This window comes from Dermacentor variabilis, chromosome 10 (genome assembly GCF_050947875.1).
Source record: "Dermacentor variabilis isolate Ectoservices chromosome 10, ASM5094787v1, whole genome shotgun sequence".
NCBI classification, from domain to species: domain Eukaryota; kingdom Metazoa; phylum Arthropoda; class Arachnida; order Ixodida; family Ixodidae; genus Dermacentor; species Dermacentor variabilis.
Window position 1 is genome coordinate 83,383,345 of NC_134577.1, and position 18,457 is coordinate 83,401,801.

Here is an 18,457-nt window from a genome sequence, read left to right on the forward strand (position 1 = left end):
AAGAAGCAGAAATTTGCTCCCTTTCAAATTATGGGCAGCAAGGCAAGACTCTGTGCAGTGCTTTAACTAAACATAGAATGTGTATAAACCACTGAATATCATCTTGAGACCATAAGGCTGAACAGCCATTTTTGTTGGGCAAAGAGTCGGGAAGTTGAAAACACCTGAGAAGTTATGGAAGATTGCCATATCACTCATTGCACACAATAACAATATGCTTCAAATAGGCATCGGCTAGAGCCTTCAGAAGAATAATTACTACACGCTGTTTGGCATTCTGTTCGAGAGGCGATGTATTGCTGTTTCGTTGAATTCCTAATTTATTTTAGCTTTTCAAGCAATGGATGTGACATGTCATCCTTTGCATAGATTGTGTGGTTTCAATAAAATTTAGGTTGTTCAGCCATCACATGTTCTGTCTACATTCCACCTTGTTTTCTGAAAAATATTTTCTCTTGCACTTCATCAGCACTAGCAGTGAACCATTACTAACTCATCAAACTTTCCATGTCTGAGCACAGTCGACTAAAGCAATGCCAGTTGTTATAAAAAAAAAGAACAGTACACTGGCAAATGGCACATTTCTTGTCAGTGCTATTTCCATGCTGAGCTGTGGTCCAATGTGTTGGTAGCATGGACAGGGCATGCATTCTGACATCAGGGAATGCCCTTTGCTAGGCTGACTAATTGCACTGAATATAAGGTCATGCAAAGCATTGCCGTAAGGAACTGCTCCAGACTACTGTTACTGAGCAACAAAATATATCAAAATACATACCTTGACTCCCATTTCTTGGTCCTTTTCCAGAGCCAGCTCCGCGAACGACCATAGCAGCTTGTGGTTGCTTAGCCTGAAAGCAAAATCAGTAAGCTGCCCATGAGTAAACACAGTATACTGAGAGATAAGAGATCATAGACTACAGGCACAGGTTTCATTCTTCCTACATATTAGTATGAGCACAGCATAGAGACTACCAGGTGCTTTAGAACTCGGCAAACCTATATTCAAGCCACAATTCTCAATTCCATCCTCAATGCTGGGCATGCATTGGCAGTAAGTTATTAAGCTCCTTCCATATACTTTTGTGCCTGGGTGTACAGTATGGTTCGCTATTAAAGCGAACACCTAATTAGCATTTAAAGCATCATTACTTTAACATATCCTCAACTACATAGGGAAGAAGTACTCATTGTCTTAGGTAGACCTATAATGGTAACACATTACTGCCAAGACCTTCGCATCAAAACTCAGCTGTAATCAGTCTTGAAATTCCAATTTGACATTCCCTTTAACAGTGAACTGTACTGCGCACCTATGTGGTGCAAAATATGTAACATAATGAAATCACCACCATGCCCAGCAATAAACAAGAAAGCTTAAACAATAAGCATCATTAAGCAAACAAGTTCTGCAGAGGTAAGAAACTGGGCTAGTTGGTGTTTCAATCTTGTCAAGCATCGCGACACTGGACAAACGACACAAAAAAAGGGGGAGAGGGGGACAAAGACAGCGCTTGTCTACGTCACCCCTTTTTCACGTCCTCTGGCCAGTTTCGCACTGTTTAAGAAGGCAGTTCTGCAGAAGCCCATAAGGTGGAGCAACTTCTAAGAAAGGGTAACTGGCTAATCTATTTACAAAAGTTTTCGATGGATCTGTATAGGTTTCTATATTAATTCTGTTCTTCCTTTCAGTTACATGCTAATTTTCCATCTCCTTTTCATCACTTAGCTAAGTTGCTTCTTTTCTAGGACAACGTCTGGAGAATGTTGCAGCCCCCCACAGCTGTTCCCACCAAAATAATATGTGCTAGCAGGTATACTTACGAGCTTAGGTGCACACAAAATTACATTCCTGTCTTTAAAAGGACACTAAAGGTTACTGTGAAGTCAATTTAAAGTGATAAAGCAATGCTCTAGAACATCTAAGGTGTCAATATAATTGCAAACAGAGCTTTAGTAACCGAGAAATTGAAGTAAATGCATGACACGGTTTGAGACTCCCCAGCGACATTCCGGTACTAGCCCGATGACGAAGGCACTCCTCATCATAATTTATGTCACTAGTACTCAACTACTCGTATTAAAAAGATCATTCATTAGATTATAAGGCAGAAGAAAATGCTACTTGTCTACTTATATCCAATTCTAAGAAAAAATAACATTTTGACATTACCCTTGAGTAGTATGGGCGGTCGAAAGGTTTCGTTTTCACTAGACTCTGCGCCGCGCGCGCTTTGGAGTTTCAGTTGTTTCGTTATCGTGTCGTGCTGCACTGGTTCTGCTGGCTCACGAAACTTGCATTTGGAACAAGCAGCGAGAATTCCACGTCCATGTCATGTCGTGGGATGTGCGAACAGTCCGCGGAACTTGGCCAAGGGCAGTTGCAGCGGCGAATCCAATGTTACTTATCACTGTGTGCAAATGAGTGAACCTCTCCATTCGAAGTGGTTAAGTGCCGTACCTCTGCCACAGCGCGTTGGCAAAGAGCCGACAAATCGCGCAGTGTGCTCGCTGCACTTTCGTCTAGGGGATTATGAGTTCAACGCCGGCTTACTGAAGTCGTGTGGAGTGCCTTTCAAAGCAATGCTTTCCTGTAGCACTGTTCCGTCGATCTTACCTGCATTCTCCGAAGCGCAAGAACAACTGCAGGTCGAAGACTGGGCGGTGAGTGCGGCATTTGGTCTTCACGAAGGAAAAGATACAAATGTGCGAATATATACAGCCATGACATACAGTTGCCATCGTAGTAGTAGGCAACTACACCGGCAGCGCGATCCCTCAGCAGCAGGTCACGTTCATCAGTGCTTAAATTGCTGAAGTCAAGCCCAGCATCGTGAGCCAATGTGTCGTTGTCAGGGCCGTCCATTGCAACGAGCGTCGTATTTGGCGTCATAAAATAAAGAACCAGCTTATTGTCGCGCGCTTTCCCTTCCGCTAGCCACCATAGTTCCGCTTTCACGCTGTTGTCGGCTCTGTCTTGGCTCTGTTTTAGGCCACGCGTTTGCGTTTTGCGCAGAAAAGCCATAGCACCGTCTGCGAGCGCCGTTTTACTCACCAACAGCACAACATCACTATGAGACCATGACGTCACCACTCCTCGATCGGAGGGTGGGCGAATTGAACTGCGCTAGAGATACGCGGATGCTTCAGAACGCATTTGCTCTTAAAATAAGTCTCTTCTTCACATGAAACAAGCGTCTCGTGGTTTCTGGGATGGTATTTCAACAGTCTACGTTGACTTAACATTAACCTTTAGTGTCCCTTTAAGAGCACGTAAACTGAAGTTATTTCGTACAGCGTCACAATGCATGTAATACAACAGAGGGAAGGCACACAGCCTATGAAGAAAACGACTGCACATTTATGCATCTTGTGGCATAATTTTTGCAGAGAAATGTTTGCAGTGAAGCACAGTCCCTCAACTTGCCGTGAGGACAGTCTGTAAGCTGTGCTTGCTTTCCCAAAACATTAATTTTGCACTGAAAGGCTGAAGTGCACCAGGCACTGCTACTGGCTAATCACTGGCTTCAGCAGAGGCAGGACAAGAATATATGCCCAACATAAAGACACTACAGCTGACACAGACTGCTGCAACCCAAAGTGCATATGTAATTAGGCGTGACCCATGCACCGACAAGTTTTCTTTTCTCCACGTTGAAACTTGCCCATTCGCTTCTGCTGCTTTCTCTGACCAGTGTACACTATTAACAGACAGTTGTTGAAAATACCAAACGTCATAATACAAGCTCATGCTAGTCAGCTACTCAGATTATGAGTAAAAGCAACTCTAAACTTCCTAAGCCTTTTCATAAATGTGAAAGGCACCACATTTAGCCTCACTCACCTCGAGAGGTAGTCAACATAATATTGAAGTCCTGGGAATGTTTTGTCCTGCAGCTCCCCAGACAGAATACTGCACGGTAGAGTCAACAGAAAAAATATTAACAATGGCACACGTGGTCTGCGGAAGTGGAAGATCGGACAACTGTATGTAAAGGCCTAACACTGTATTTAAGAGAGATGCATTGTCATACCACCTGGCACAATTATTCCCAATTTCTAATTAGACTATGTTCAGAATCACTCTGATTAACGTGCTATTGTTCCCATTATGAAAGTGGCACCACAAACCTGTACTTCCCTTACGCAAATGCAGCGGTTCATGGTTTTGGATAAGGACAGGATCTGCCTATTTGCCAGCATGGTTATTCAGGATGGGACATACTCATTCTGCACTCTGTACTAATACAAAATGAGAAAGGAGACATTGAATACAGTTAAACCTCCATGTAACAAAGTCGGTAAAGTCAGTAAATTTTATTATATTGAAATTCAACCTTTCACACGAATAAGTACAGTTGCTGATGGATTTTTGGGACATAAAAGGGGCCAAAAAATTTCCAAATTATCGGAAAATCAGAAAAAGCAAATTTCAATTAGAAAAAAAAATCATTTTGCTGAATTTGAGAGTCACTGACGAAAGATATGGTTTGATGCAGTGTCGACAATATTTTCACATCGGCAGTGCGTAGTCAAGCCAACCATGCCTTCGCGTGCATTCCACCCCGATGGTTGATGGTGTAGACCGCAGTGGGACGTCATGAAAAGCACCAGTAGCGCAGGGAGCGAATGCTTCGTCAAGCTTCTTGTTTCAACACGACTCCGAAGCTCAAGATTACGCAACCTCGAACACTAAACATGCGGGAAGACAGTGCACGATGCCACGCTGTCTCAGCTTGCCCAGTCCTTGCACACACGGCACATTACCTCTAAAACAGGGAATGCAGGCTGCATATGCGCTCAGCCACACTGACAGCCATGGCGGCTGTGCTAGAAAATGGGATGCATACCAACCTGCTTCCCACTCCCTCCTCCCCCACCCTCTCGTGCTCAATCATGCTGGCTTGTTCCCCGCCCCCTTTCCCCTTGCTCGCGTGAGAAGACAATGTTCCTCAAGCCACCATCCTTCTCGGCTCACCCCTGCGCACTTTCAGTCGCACCTAAAGCATGCAGCGAACGGGGCGCAATAGGATCTCATCGCACTTGGACTTCATGTGGAACATGACGCTGCTCCACTTCGGCGGTCACTCTCAGTCGAGTGTTGCACAATTTGAGAGATGTGTTTGCAAGCAGCCGCATGTGCTTCGACCATGTGACCCTCTATGTCCACAGTAGTTTCTATTAGTTTCCATTTATTGTCTTGGTATTCCTTTGCAGCAACATAAAAATTTCGTTATATTAAAATCATGTATAAACACACTTCGTTATCAAGTATCTTCGTTATCACACACTTCGTTATAAACACACTTCATTATCAAGGATCAAGTATTTTGATCCTCAGTACAACAAAGTTGTACTGAGGATCAAAATACTTGATCTTCTATGGACAAGAAGTTATAAAAAGGTCAAATACTTTGTTACATAGAGAATTTCTGTATATTGAAGTTCGCTATATCGAGGCTTAACGGTACTTCCTGTGGCACTGCCCACACTACCATGATGAAGAGGAGGCTCTTCTCTAGAAATTACAAAAGAAAGGCCTTCCACATACGTGCCTACAACACAGTGTGTTTCCAGAAGGGTCCATTCTTCTGGCATGAAGGCACGAAGCTCCACAAAGGAGCTTCGTGCCTTCTTACATTTCTGAGACACGATGATTCTCCAGATGTGCAGTAAATACAGCAGTGACACCACAAGAGATGCTTCGCTGGAGCAATTGTCAGCCTCAATCGCCACGCTAAACCTGCATATGGCTGCAACACACCCCCACCACCACATCCCGATTTTTCAGAACCTCGACTAATGTCTCATAACTGCTGGTAACACTTAATTGTGACATAAGCGCCAAAAAAAAGAAGAAAAAAGAAAAAGAAAGGAAGAAAAGTAAACTGTATCTAGCCCTTGGATAAGGAACAAAAAAAAAAGGGAAGGGAGGGAGGGAAAGAGAGGGAAGGGCAGTGGTATTATGCAATTATTAACACGCACTAGTTGCTATAAATTCTGTGCGTACAGGCTGCCATGTGTTACATCTATCTTGACACCTTGCTCTGAAACTATCCCTGTTCTTAATTTCGTAGAGTTATGCAGAATTAGAACGAGGCAAAGGTCCGGAACCAAACTTCTTTGACATGTTTTGTTGACAACATTTTCAACTACTGCGTCCCTTTTATGTATGGTGCAGCTTCACAACAATGTGACATGCACTTAGGCACAAGTGTTGCCGTCTGGTTTAGCTTCACAGCACAGCATACGGCTGTAAACCCATGCCAGAAGGCAAACACTGTGCAAACTCACATTACCACTTTCACTTGCAATTCTGCCTGTACTACTATATGACATTCACACGAGCCTCTTCCGGGACCCAACAATATTGTTTAAGGGTCTCAAACCAAAATAACGATATGTAAGTATAGAAAAAATGTGAGCAACACTGAGAGAAATTAACAAGATGAAGAGTTCCACTACAGTACAGGGTTAATAAGTGACTTCTTTAAGTTCTCCTGAAACAAGTGCAATGAAGGTAGACACGCAATATATTAGAATTCAGGTTATTCCAACTCAAAAGTTTCCAAAATTTCCAAGGTAAATCAACCGTAATTAGTGCATGCTTTTGGTAATAGAAAATGGTGTCTGGTGTGTTCTTTATTTATTGTACACTGAAGCAGAAAAACCGTAGTTACTTAGTTTTGTTGTGCAAGAGCTTGTAGCTGGTATAAGCTTGTAGTGCCCTCCTATGGTGCTAACACTCCCAATGCTCAACCATTTGTGGAACTACGGTCAAACCTTATTATAATGAAGTGACATCTGACATAAAAACACCTTCGTTACAAATCTGACATTCGTTGTAAACGTACAATTGTTACCTCCTAATATCAGTGATAAACATTTTAGATCGACTATATTATATCTGATAATTTGTTATATCCATGTTCTTTATGCAGCCAACAAACTGATTTTTCGGACATATCTGATAATCCGGACGCCTTCGCGGCACCACCAAGTACCCCATAGTGCTAATGCATAACAACATCTGAAATTTCGTATGCTGAAACCCTTCGGCTTCTGATTTACTGCACTTTTTGCCGTGACTGCAGGTCTGAAATGACAGTAAACGAAGCTACCACTGCCGCCATTTTTATTATCTCGCAGCCTCAAACCAGCACTTTCGCATGCTGACGTGCAAGCAGCAATAGCAGCTGTAGCCACTAATGTGGCAATGCTAGGCCTAGCTGATTCGATGTTTGATACAAAGCTTCCTGCTGTTCCGTGCTGTGAATTGAAAGAATTTGCTACTTCCAGCGATGGTGCCAACTCTGCCTTTGTCATCCTCGCCGATGGCTTCAAAAAGCGGAATGTGCAGCAAGGGTCAACCGTCGCACTAAGTGCCGTTCCCAAAAGCCTGCTTTTCTGCAATACAGCAATTTTACGCGGTGAAGCATATGCAATGTATTGCAATTAATCATGCCAAGAATGCTAAGGGGTACTGTCACAGAACACATTTATGCATTGCTTAATTGTACACTGATGCAGCTACCATCTCCTGCCAGAGTACAAGCACTGGTACGCCTAATAATTGACCTGGCCGGCAATCAGAGCTGCTTCAGACGTGCCTGTGGCAATTTAAGTCCACAGGGGCATTAAAAGGCACACACTCTTTTTCCAGAATGCCAATATTTTCAGAGGTTTTCGTAGCCCCCAGGGAGTACGAACAAAACCGGACATTGACTGCACCAAGTTTCGACTGCAATACTGACTGACCTTGCCCAGAGACGCAGGCTGCTCTCGTACTCTCGGTGGGCATGGTACAGGAGAGCGGCTGCATGCGGCCGTCCGTGACGCTTGAGGAACTGCGCGCAGTCAGCCAGGTCGCAGAAGATGCCGCCGTTGCTTTGCAGGAACCTCAGCAGCTTCTCGTCGTCCTCGGACAGAGCGTAGACCTTCAGCAGGGCACTGTTCACCTCCTGCCAACAAGCAAACACTACTGCTGTAGCTGACAGTACTGTGAATGATTAGCTGGCTATTCTTCAGGGCTCTGCTTTACCTCCACCATTGCTAGGGTTCAGTGCTTTGGTTTGAAACGTCAAAACACTGGGAAAAAAGAAAGGTAGGTATGCCAATTTTATTTTCAGAAATTCAAGTTTAACTAACAAGGGCAGCAGGCCGAATTCACACAAGGCCTTTGATATCTAATTGTTTCTCCTTGGTCAACAGCCTTTGCTCATGATATGTTCAGAAACACAAATGGTTTGCAATTGCCCATACAAACAGCTTTTGCGGACAAAGTGCTTTGTGAATACATGCCCAGTTCTTAAATTGCGAATGTTAATGTTTCAAAGTTGCATGCTTGGTTATTGAGAGGCACTGTAGCGGGAACTGCAGAATAATTGTGACTGCCTGGGGTTCTTTAACATGCATCTAAAGCACGGCAAATGAGTGCTGTTGCATCTTGGCCCCATTGGAATGTAGCCACCACTGGCGAGAATCAAACCCACAACCTAGATTCCCAGTATTCCAAGACAGGCTGGTACAGGAAAAGGAAAGACTAAGAGACTCTGCTTGGGGTATATTGTAAAATGTTGCAACATATTAGTGGTATATATATGTGCGAAATGCATAAAGTATATGTTTACACTCTGCGACAGGCTGCAATAAATTACCACGTGACATTGACAGTTCTTTCCTCTCATGGCTATGCAAGACAGTATGAGGAGCAAGCTTCCTTGTACGCATATGAGGTTTATCCCTTACTGTAGTCATCATGCAGCCGTATGACAACGCTTGCCACCCGAGTTCGAATGTTCAGTAAGTTGCATAGCCCACATGTACATGCCTCGTCACAACCTTACATCAGTCAGCACCCATGTCCTCGCACTATTTACCGCAATAGAAACTTTATGTCTATAGAAACGGTAAGCAGGGGCCACAGCACATATCACTTTAGTCGGAGATACTACAGCGCTCGTTGAAAGAACAGGAAAACAGCGGGAGGAAAGGGCAGAGAGACCTTGTGTAATGTTCGGAGTGTGCACCCGACTGCAAGGTGACGTGCTTCTTTAAATTCTATGAAAAGAATTCTCGTGTTATTCATGCAAATATGGCAAGCATGCTGTCACCAAAATGAATACATGGTCATTTAAACTAGAGACCCTAACCCACTAGTCATCAGGCTGCCAATTCAAGGCAATGAATTGGCTTAGACAGCATGTCATAGACAAGACTCAAGAAATGTATGGTAATGCAAGTACAGGCACTTAATAAATTTTACCAACAAACAGCAAGGGACCATTTTCTCTTGGCCAAGTTCTTCACCAACGTAGGTATTGATTGAAAATACTGAGATGCAACCTTTTCTCGGTATTCTGAACATGCACAAACAATGGACATTCTAAACAAAAAAATGAAATTCTGAGGTATTATGCACAAAAACCACGAACATTATGAGGCATGCTGTGACGGGGGCTCCAAATAAATTTCGCCCACCTGGTGTTCTTTAACATGCACATAAATCTATGTACACAAGCGTTTTTTTGCATTTCATCCTCACCGAAAATGCGGCCACCACCACCTGGCTCAACGATGCGACCTCAAGCTCAGCAGCAAAACGCCATAGCCACTGGACTACCATGGTGTGTAAACAAACAAACAAGCAAACAAACAAACAAACAAACAAACAAACAGACGGACGGACGGACGGACGGACGCAGGCAGACAGACAGACAGACAGACAGACAGACAGACAAACGAAAGGTACAGCCAATGTGCTTGTCCTACCATTCTGGAGTCGGAAAAAAGTTGCCTCGAGGTCTCTAAGTAGGAAGCCAGGAAGTGGTGACACTTGGCCACTTTGTCCTTGTCGCCATCGCACATCTGCAACACGTCGTCGATGTCGTGCAGCTTGGGCGATGCCCTCTCGAACGCTGATGAAGGAGGCAGCAGCTCTGGGTAGAGGCTGATGAGCTGCAACGGTCACAAGGAATGCAAAGAGGAGCACAGCGCGTGAGCCAGCCGCTTTGGCCGCACTGTCAAAGGTAAAGTGCCTCAACGCGAGTGAAATGCAACATGGAATCAAAAGAGGCTGCGTCTCAAACATCCTTGTGCGTACTGTGACAGCACTGCTCACGAGAGGGATGAGCAATGAGAATGTAGGTCGTGTCAATGTAGGTCATGTCACTACTTCCAACTGTATCTACTACATAAATTCTTCTAAATAAAATAAATTCCTCAAATGGACACGTTGAGCCAAATTCAAAGCTCAGAACTGCCGTTTCTCTTGAAGCTTCTGCAACGGCACCACCTTCTGCCTGGCATTTTTTTTTTTTACAGCACACATCGCCACCCAAGCAGACTATTGCTACCTCTCACCTACTGTCCCTCACTCGCTGTTCTATTTCCATGTATACATTTTCTTTCCTCTAGATTTTTTCCCTCCTGGAGGCAACTGCCATCAGAAGGAGCACATTGCCTGTGGGCTCCCGGTGATTGTTTTATCTGTGGAAGCCTAATAATAATAACTGTGTTGGAACCCTTTCCCTCATTAAGCCAGTGTGCATCCCTCTTTGCATTCCCCCTAGCTCTGCGAAGCACAACCCTAATACCACAAGACTTGGCGCAATGGCATAAGCTAATGGACAGATGAACATACATTCACCCTTTCCCTCTCTCCTAACTGTTGTTCATAGCAAAAAGGAGAAGAAAAAAAAAACAATGAAAGGTATCTGAGTTCAAATTAATTATCAGAACTCAGTTAAGTCATGCTGAATTGCTAAATATTGTACATGAAATAATAACCGCACCTTGGTAGCAATAAAGGTTAGTGGCTCACCTCTCTGACGTCCAGGCCACCCTCCTGGAAAAGCTCTTCTGCTTCAGCAAACTGCAAGTTGGAGAACTCGACGAAACCCGCCTGCAGTTGTATCCTCTGCAACACCTAGAATGCAACGGAGACAAAACACATCCTTTATACGATTATTGTCACGGTTGGGAAATAAACTTCCAGGACATGTATAAACAATAATCACTTGAGTTCCATATACCTTGCCAATCCTTTTGTCGCACGGTCACCTTCTGTTAAGGAAGTTTAACGAAACTCTCGGTAAACGGAGTTCAGCACCCTCCCTTGCCAGCTGAAGGGATTACTCTTGTTCCCATAGTTCTTGAAATGTACTACATTAATTTTTATCAGCATTAAACTCGTCTTGCATGCAACTATAAAATATTTTATTGCATAATATAACAATTCATGAACTACTTAATCACATTTATGCATGCTATTGCCCTATTTCTTGAATAGAGCAGTGCTCATGATGTTTGGTTTGCCTGCACGACATATCTGATAGTGGGAGCTGGAGCTTTAGTTAAGCAGTTATGACAAGACGTGGTGCAAGTACTACTCCTAGTGCAACTCGATGGCACGGTTAGCTTGAGCACAGGAGGAAGTTGATTTCTCCTCTTGGGCTTGAGACGCGAGCATGCGTGAAGACCACGGACTCAGTGCGCTCTGTGGACTTTCCATGGAAGGCTTCCTGTCTGGTTTCGGAAAGCAGAACCAGCACGGACGAACATAATTGCTTGTGGCTTTATGCTACAGTCAAGTGAATGAAAATTTTGCCTTTCCTGAATCTTCCTTCACCTTGCGGGATTCCGCAGAACTGATTTGCCATATTCTGCGTCCCTGCACTTCGAGTTGACAATCAATTTGGCCTCGCTCTGGAATCTGCTAGCATCCTGGTTAGGTCAGATGATAGCATGACCACCTCAGAAAGGTGTTAGCCCTAAGTTTGGTCCCTAGACCAGGACGAATTTTTCCCCAACTGCAACACTTTCTTTCTCAGGAAAACCATGTTTCTTTTGTAGCTTCGTACTACGTTTGGGTGGATGACAATTTTCCCTGTCAAGCCAACTGTCCTGAATTTAGCGGGACAGTCCCAACTTTTGAGTTAAAGTCCAGAGTCTCAACATAACCCAGTTGGGATGTACAAATGTCCCAGCTTTGTTTTTTCTCTGCTGCATAATAATCAATAAACCAGACATCCTTTTTATAACACCTGACAGCTCCGTTGCACATCCTTGGCTTTCGTCTTCTGTTGCGTGGTCATAAACATAAAGATGATTTAGTTTTGGTCAGGGTTCTATTTCTGCTCTAGGCCCTAACCTTTCACCATAGCTATACCTGTACTGGTTGGCATGTTAGCCAGGCAACTAATGCACCTTTCCTGTTGTAAATCACAACATGATAGGACAAAAAAAAAATTTTGCAACATTGGTGCAAGTACAGAGTGGCGGCTCCTGGCACTGACAGGGCCGGTTGTCGTAGCCATCCCCCCAGTCTGGACTTCATCTACTCGATAGTCGGCAACCCGACTGTCAATTGGTTGGAAGCACTTCACTTTTATAGATTGCACTTGTGAACGACCCGAGTAAAAATTCACTTAGTATATTTATGTAGTAGGTCAACTGATTCCGCAGTGCGTATCGTTGAGGAACTAATATTAGTATTCCAGCAAGCTGTTATCATTACATTCAAACAGCAATAAATGCCCTTTTTATAAGTTTGCATTAGTGCATTGTCTTTTTTTGTTGTTGTTGTTGCCAAGAGCTTTCAAACCCGACAAAGTGAATGATTTAGGAACATGGCACTTGTATATTACCAAGAGGTTGTGCCCCGTCTTTCAATGATTATTTTATTTGCACACATTGCACTAGAATTACAAAGCCCTCGCAGCCAGACATGCCGATAGCCTGGAGGAGTGCTTTCTTTATCCAGGATTACAGTACTTTACAAACCTCCTTGTTTTGTTCATGTGACAGCCCGGTCTTGTAGGAGTGCTTCGCCAGCTCCAGCGCCTCTTCCACTTTCTCGTCGGCCAGAAGTGCTTGCACCTGTGTGAGTGCAGACACACAAGAAGACCTGCGTTAGCATGACCCTGTTGTATGCCTGGTTCCAGAGAAAAACTGCATCTCGTAGGCTAAATATTATTATAACCAAGTGACATTCGACATGAAGATACTTTCGTTATACCTGACATTCGTTATGAACATATATTTGTCACATGCTGCTAATCACTAAGAAACATTTCAGAGTGCTTTGTCAAGTCAGATAATTCATTATATCCATGTCTGCTATGTTGAGGTTCACCAGTAGTCTGTTGAACTAAGGTTAACCCAGCTTTGTCACTTTATGTGATGTCCCTGTCAAGTGACAATACCAACTTTTAAAAAGGTGGCTGGATACACTCTTTGAAGGTGCACAGACACTAACCTGTGCCTCCCAAGGCACGGGTTGTAGCACAAAGAGTGTGTCTTGTCCAGCAAGAAGCAGCTTGCCCTCAAAGTTGTCCAGGAAGGTGCCGTTGACAAAGGGGACCCTCTGCTTGGGCTGCTGGTCGAAAATGCTGTGGCAAGAAAGGGCACAGGAAACTTACCGTGGCTCAGCAAACAAGAGGAATATGTTTGCTGAACAGGTTCAAAAAGCTGGCTAGCACCAGCATAAGTGTCGCTTTGTTTTTGCTTCCATGATTGCTTGTGTGCATATTTCTCTAATTGGTTACGCACATTTTTTCAGTATTTCTATTATTTCAATTTCTTTATGCAATATATTTACTTAAGTTTCATTCTTTTCTGTTTTTTCTATTTCTTTATCCAATATCCTTTATCCAACCTTCGTGTTAACGCTTTGTGAAATAAATTTATGCAATAATAAATTCTATTCCATGTACTTATGTTTGATAGTTGGTGCTATTTTTGTGTATTTTGATTTTACTCCCACGCCTGTAATTATACCAATAAGGGATTAAAAGTATATTAAAATAAAAATATTATATTTTGCTATCATTATCAAACTATTCATGCCAAGCATTCAATTTTTTATTTTATTAAAACAAAAGAGGGTTGGTTTGTGTGAACAGCTGAATTGATGAGGTTTAAGTTCCCAAAGCACAACAGTGCTATGGCAGACACTGCAGAAGAGAGATCAAACATTTGTTTTGACCACATTGGTTTTGTATAAACAAGGAGGGAAAATGAAGACCCACAGGAGGAAGCCCTTCCTTGTCTTTCCTGCACTACTGCCTTCGTATGTGAAACCCACTAGCCAATTAACTTGCACTGTTAAAGACTTTTGGCCGTTTTGCACTGCTTACCATCTCAAGACACTTCACACGTTTCTGCCCATGGGGTTAGCTAATGTGCACTGAATGCTCGGCGTGAGTGTTTTGGCATTGTCTCCACAAGAATGCAGTGGCAACAGAATTCCGCACTCAGCAGCAAAATGTACACGTCCGGCGTCAATACGTAGGCATGCACCATAGATAAGGTGAATTAAGATGACCGACCTGCAGTTCACATTTTTGGCTTCGAAGACAAGAATTGGGACCTAGCTGGCTTATTCATAACAGGGTTTGCATTTTCCACCAGTCATTTTAGATCGGCCTGCTCCACGAAGAACTGCTCTCTCTTACTCTGCTGCCGAGACATAGCTTCAACCAGAAGTCTTAGTGTAGGCGAGCTAAACGACAGCCAGTGCGACATTTCCCATTGCGATATAGCATGGAGCATTTTGTGCTTTTCCGGCATATGTGCACGTGTGAAAGCAACACAGAATATGAGAAATACCGTAGTGAAGGTCACTGGATTAACTATGGCCATTGCAGGTTCTTTAACCCTTCAAGTGTTGTACCCGAGTACACTCGTGTGGTGCTGTACCTAATGTACACGTCCGGCTGCCTATGCACACTCCTGAGCATGCCTGAGACAACTCATGAACATGAAACGTCTGTAGACTGATTGCTCAATCTATTCAAAAGTTGGAAAAACAAAAATTTCATGGTAGGTTTTGTTTTCATTGGATGCATGGTGCGACAAAGCTTATTCTCTGTCGATATTGCTCGTGTCCATCGTTCTCCGACATGGTAGACCGGCGCAAGAAGCCCGCACATTTTTTTGAAAGATGCGGAAATTCAAGAACTTCTGGTGAACTCCGATTCAGAGGACTTCAATGCTGATTACGAGGTGTCTTCAAGGCACGATGAACGCAACTAAGAGGCCTTGTTAACTGAGAAACAATTACTCTAATTCATTGCCACAAGTCTTAATTCTTGTTAAAATTTCAGATTTTAAAAGTGTGCAGCAATATATAGCCAATAAATGCCATTTGAATTTAAAGCCTGGTAATGTGTTCCTAAAAGAGAAATTGAATTTGTTGCACTACAGAAAGACATCCGGCACCCAAAGGGTTAAGGTGCCCCCAAAGTTCCATCAAAGAGCATTTTTGCCTTTCTCTGTCATTGAGACGTTGCTTCTGCCACTGTAAATTGAAGTTTTACTTCTCTGCACACTTATTGCACAGTAATACCACTGCCAAGAGCACCGTGCTGTTCCAATGCAGTCAGGTACCAAGGATAACACAGGACAGCCCAAGAAGAACTGAGGTGCTGGGAAAGCATACCTGTACACGGTAATGTAGTCTTCGGAGAGGCAGACGATGTATGGGTGGGCGTAGGCTACCGCAGAGACAGTCGAACTCCAGGGCAGAGGGGGCCGCTGCGACACGCCCGAGCTTGACGCAAAAATGCCCAAGTCGCTGGGGCCGTTGAGCAGGAACTCATCCTAGATTAACAGAATTTATTGCTAGGGTAGTTGATTCACACTTGCAGGCTTAACAAGCGCAAACCTGATACAGGACACAGCAAGGTATATGCAGGACAAGAGATATCTCGCAACTCATCCCAGATTCAAATGACAGACAAGAAACACCAGCTGCATGTACTTGCGGGAACTGCTCACATGATGCTGGAACTGCTTATGGTCAAGTGACTAAAGGGAGATTGCCTCTCAAGTAATCGATTACTTGAAACATTCGCTACTCCATCAGCACCAGCCTCCTGGTTGCATGCAACGCGTGATAGCAGCCGCTTAGTGCAACTCCAGTCCCGTGCTGAAGTGCACACGACCCATCAAGGCAACTTTGCTGTTGTCATTACTTTACGCAATTGTTTGCTAGCTTTAGCTGCATTTCGAGTTCCTTGGTACCCATACTGCCACCTAATAGACTAGAAGCCATCTGCTCAAGTCAATAGAATTATGGCAAAAAAGAAATTTCACAGTAACAGACAAGCTATGGGGAACACCAAAGTGAAGGGTTTTGGATTAATCTCAGGCAGCAGGGGTTCTTTAACATGCACCTAAATCTGAGTCATACGTGCCAAGCTGTGAGCATTAAAGTTAGTGAAATCCCGCGGACGCAATGCTGCATGGGAAGCAGGGGAACAGCTCGCATTTCTTTAAGGCTTGCACTGAGAATTTTGTGGGGAACACACGCACATTATTGGCGATAATTTACCTTTGACTCAACACACAAGTAGCAGCAAACTAGAAACAGTGGCAAGTAACACATTATTTTTAAATCACAGTGACCTTTCCAGCAGCTTTCTGTTGCTGATTTTGCCTGCTTCAGGAACTTGTCCGTAATAAACTTGCTCAAAGCAGGTACCCGTACTGTGTCACTTCATCATCAAAAGATTTCCAATGGAAGGTTTGCTCATTAACAAGCAACCCTTTCTTGCAAACATAATCCAATTTTGCTTAAAACTTGATGAAACGCTTCTAATATAGTAAAAAGCTCATATTTATAAACTTTACAGAAAATTCAGGGCAGTTCGCAAGTGTGCTATGTACACCAGTATTTTTTCATTTTATCCTCATTGAAATGTGGTCACATCATCTGTTAAAGGCATCTGTTATATATCTAACATGTCTCTATCACATGCATCCCTTTTCCCTTAGCCTCCGTAACAATACAAACATTTCATGCTTTTAACCCCTTTCTTAGTACATGCTTTGCAAGCTGGATGCGCCTCTAGTGAACATTCCTGGCTTTCATTTATCCACGCTCTCTATCTTGTGTGTCAGGCACGTCTTACTGCATTCTAGCATCATGCCGCTGCATTGCGTTCAAGATTCAACCAATCATTTTGCTGTCCTCAGTCCAAACCTGAGCTTGCTTGAAGCCTTTGGGATTGGCACCTGTGGTACCAGGGCCGAAACCAGTGCTCGACCATAAGAAATTCCGTCCCCATGTTGCAGTTGATGCAGTTAATCTGCAAGCAGTTGCACCGTGTTGGATGCAGCTGCTGCAATGTGTCCTTGCTGAGAGAGCACCATAATGTGTGCAAATGAAACTAAAATACACTGTGGCTGAAAAATCCCACAGTGGAATGAGCATAATCATGACTACCTGCACGATTTTGTGATGTCTGCTTGAGATTGGCGATGTATGAGCTCAGAGAGTTTAAGCACTCATTTTCCATAGTGAAAATGCTATATTCAGGAGTGGGACTGCCCAAAGTAATTTTGGAGCAATTTTTTGGAGCATGTAAAATTGTGTTTCGGAGCTGTTTGGAGATGACAAAATTGCATTCTGAAGAAGTTTGGAGCACGCCAATTAGAATTTAGGTAGAATAATGGAATATGGAATATGACAGCACACTTCAAAACCACGATGGAACACAGAATAAACCAACACGAGCGCTGTACTGTAACTGTCTTAAGCAATGTCTTAAGCCGAATTTTGAAGCAGGTTACCATGGTACTGAAACTGTCTAGTGTGTGCAGATTTTGTTAGCAAAGCCTGTAGATTTTTAATTAGTGGTTGCAATCACATAAAGCATGCATTCTGCAATAGCAAGTCCGAAATTTTTAAAAGTAGCCCAAGACATTCTTTATAAATACATGTTTGTTTAAGGGGTTCCTGAAACGGTTCGGACAAGTTTTGTAGACGTGTAGGGTACAGCTTAAGTAGAACATTCGCACCACAATTTAAGTGAAGCGTTACGTATTAATGGAGCTACAAGCATTTACAAGTTACCCTCCTCCCTAGCCAGGCTTTTCCTCCTGAACTCGTTCACCGAGCGATTGGGGCTAAGCTCCGCCTTCACTGGTTCTGCGTCACGATGCAACGTCACATCGTCCACTTCCTCTTGTTTTGGAGCCCGCCCCCACCTGCACGAAACCTCTCCACTACTCGCTTGGCCGTCGACCCCAAGCGAGAGCTATCGAAGCGGTGTGCATTGCGAGCATTGTGTCATAGCGCCGAACGTGTCTGGTATTCCAGTAATCACACACTAGCTGAACGTTTCGACGGAACGGTGGAGGCATAAACTCAAGTTGATGAAGGAACTTTAGCGTAGACGTACGTCAGCTGCCTGATCGGTCTCCACGGTCCAGCCACCTGTTGGTGCAGAGCTTAACCAGCCAAAGAGCGAATATTGCTCTAACCAAGTGTAAAACATTTTAAACATTTACAAAAACAACGTGTTAACGATTACACTCCTGCGAACAATTTACACCAGCAGCAAAGAAGAATACATTTTGTTACTGCTACTGTGTGTGGTTGAGCTCTATGCCACCAGGTGGCTGCACCTTGCAGACCATTCACATTTGCGCTTCTGTTCATCCCCTGAAA

At 43.6% G+C, this 18,457-nt stretch overlaps 1 protein-coding gene across 1 annotated transcript in view; it reads right to left on the minus strand.

The window, feature by feature from the left end:
* LOC142560740 (transforming growth factor-beta receptor-associated protein 1 homolog) overlaps nucleotides 1-18,457 on the minus strand; it is a 53,496-nt gene that overhangs the window by 16,212 nt on the left and 18,827 nt on the right. The window contains exons 8-15 of the mRNA XM_075673042.1: nucleotides 15,443-15,603; nucleotides 13,259-13,391; nucleotides 12,784-12,879; nucleotides 10,823-10,927; nucleotides 9,772-9,957; nucleotides 7,759-7,961; nucleotides 3,845-3,913; nucleotides 779-851 (exon numbers count right to left, since the gene is read on the minus strand). Of these exons, the coding sequence (XP_075529157.1) occupies nucleotides 779-851; nucleotides 3,845-3,913; nucleotides 7,759-7,961; nucleotides 9,772-9,957; nucleotides 10,823-10,927; nucleotides 12,784-12,879; nucleotides 13,259-13,391; nucleotides 15,443-15,603 (1,026 nt within the window). The remainder of the gene's footprint in view (nucleotides 1-778; nucleotides 852-3,844; nucleotides 3,914-7,758; nucleotides 7,962-9,771; nucleotides 9,958-10,822; nucleotides 10,928-12,783; nucleotides 12,880-13,258; nucleotides 13,392-15,442; nucleotides 15,604-18,457) is intronic.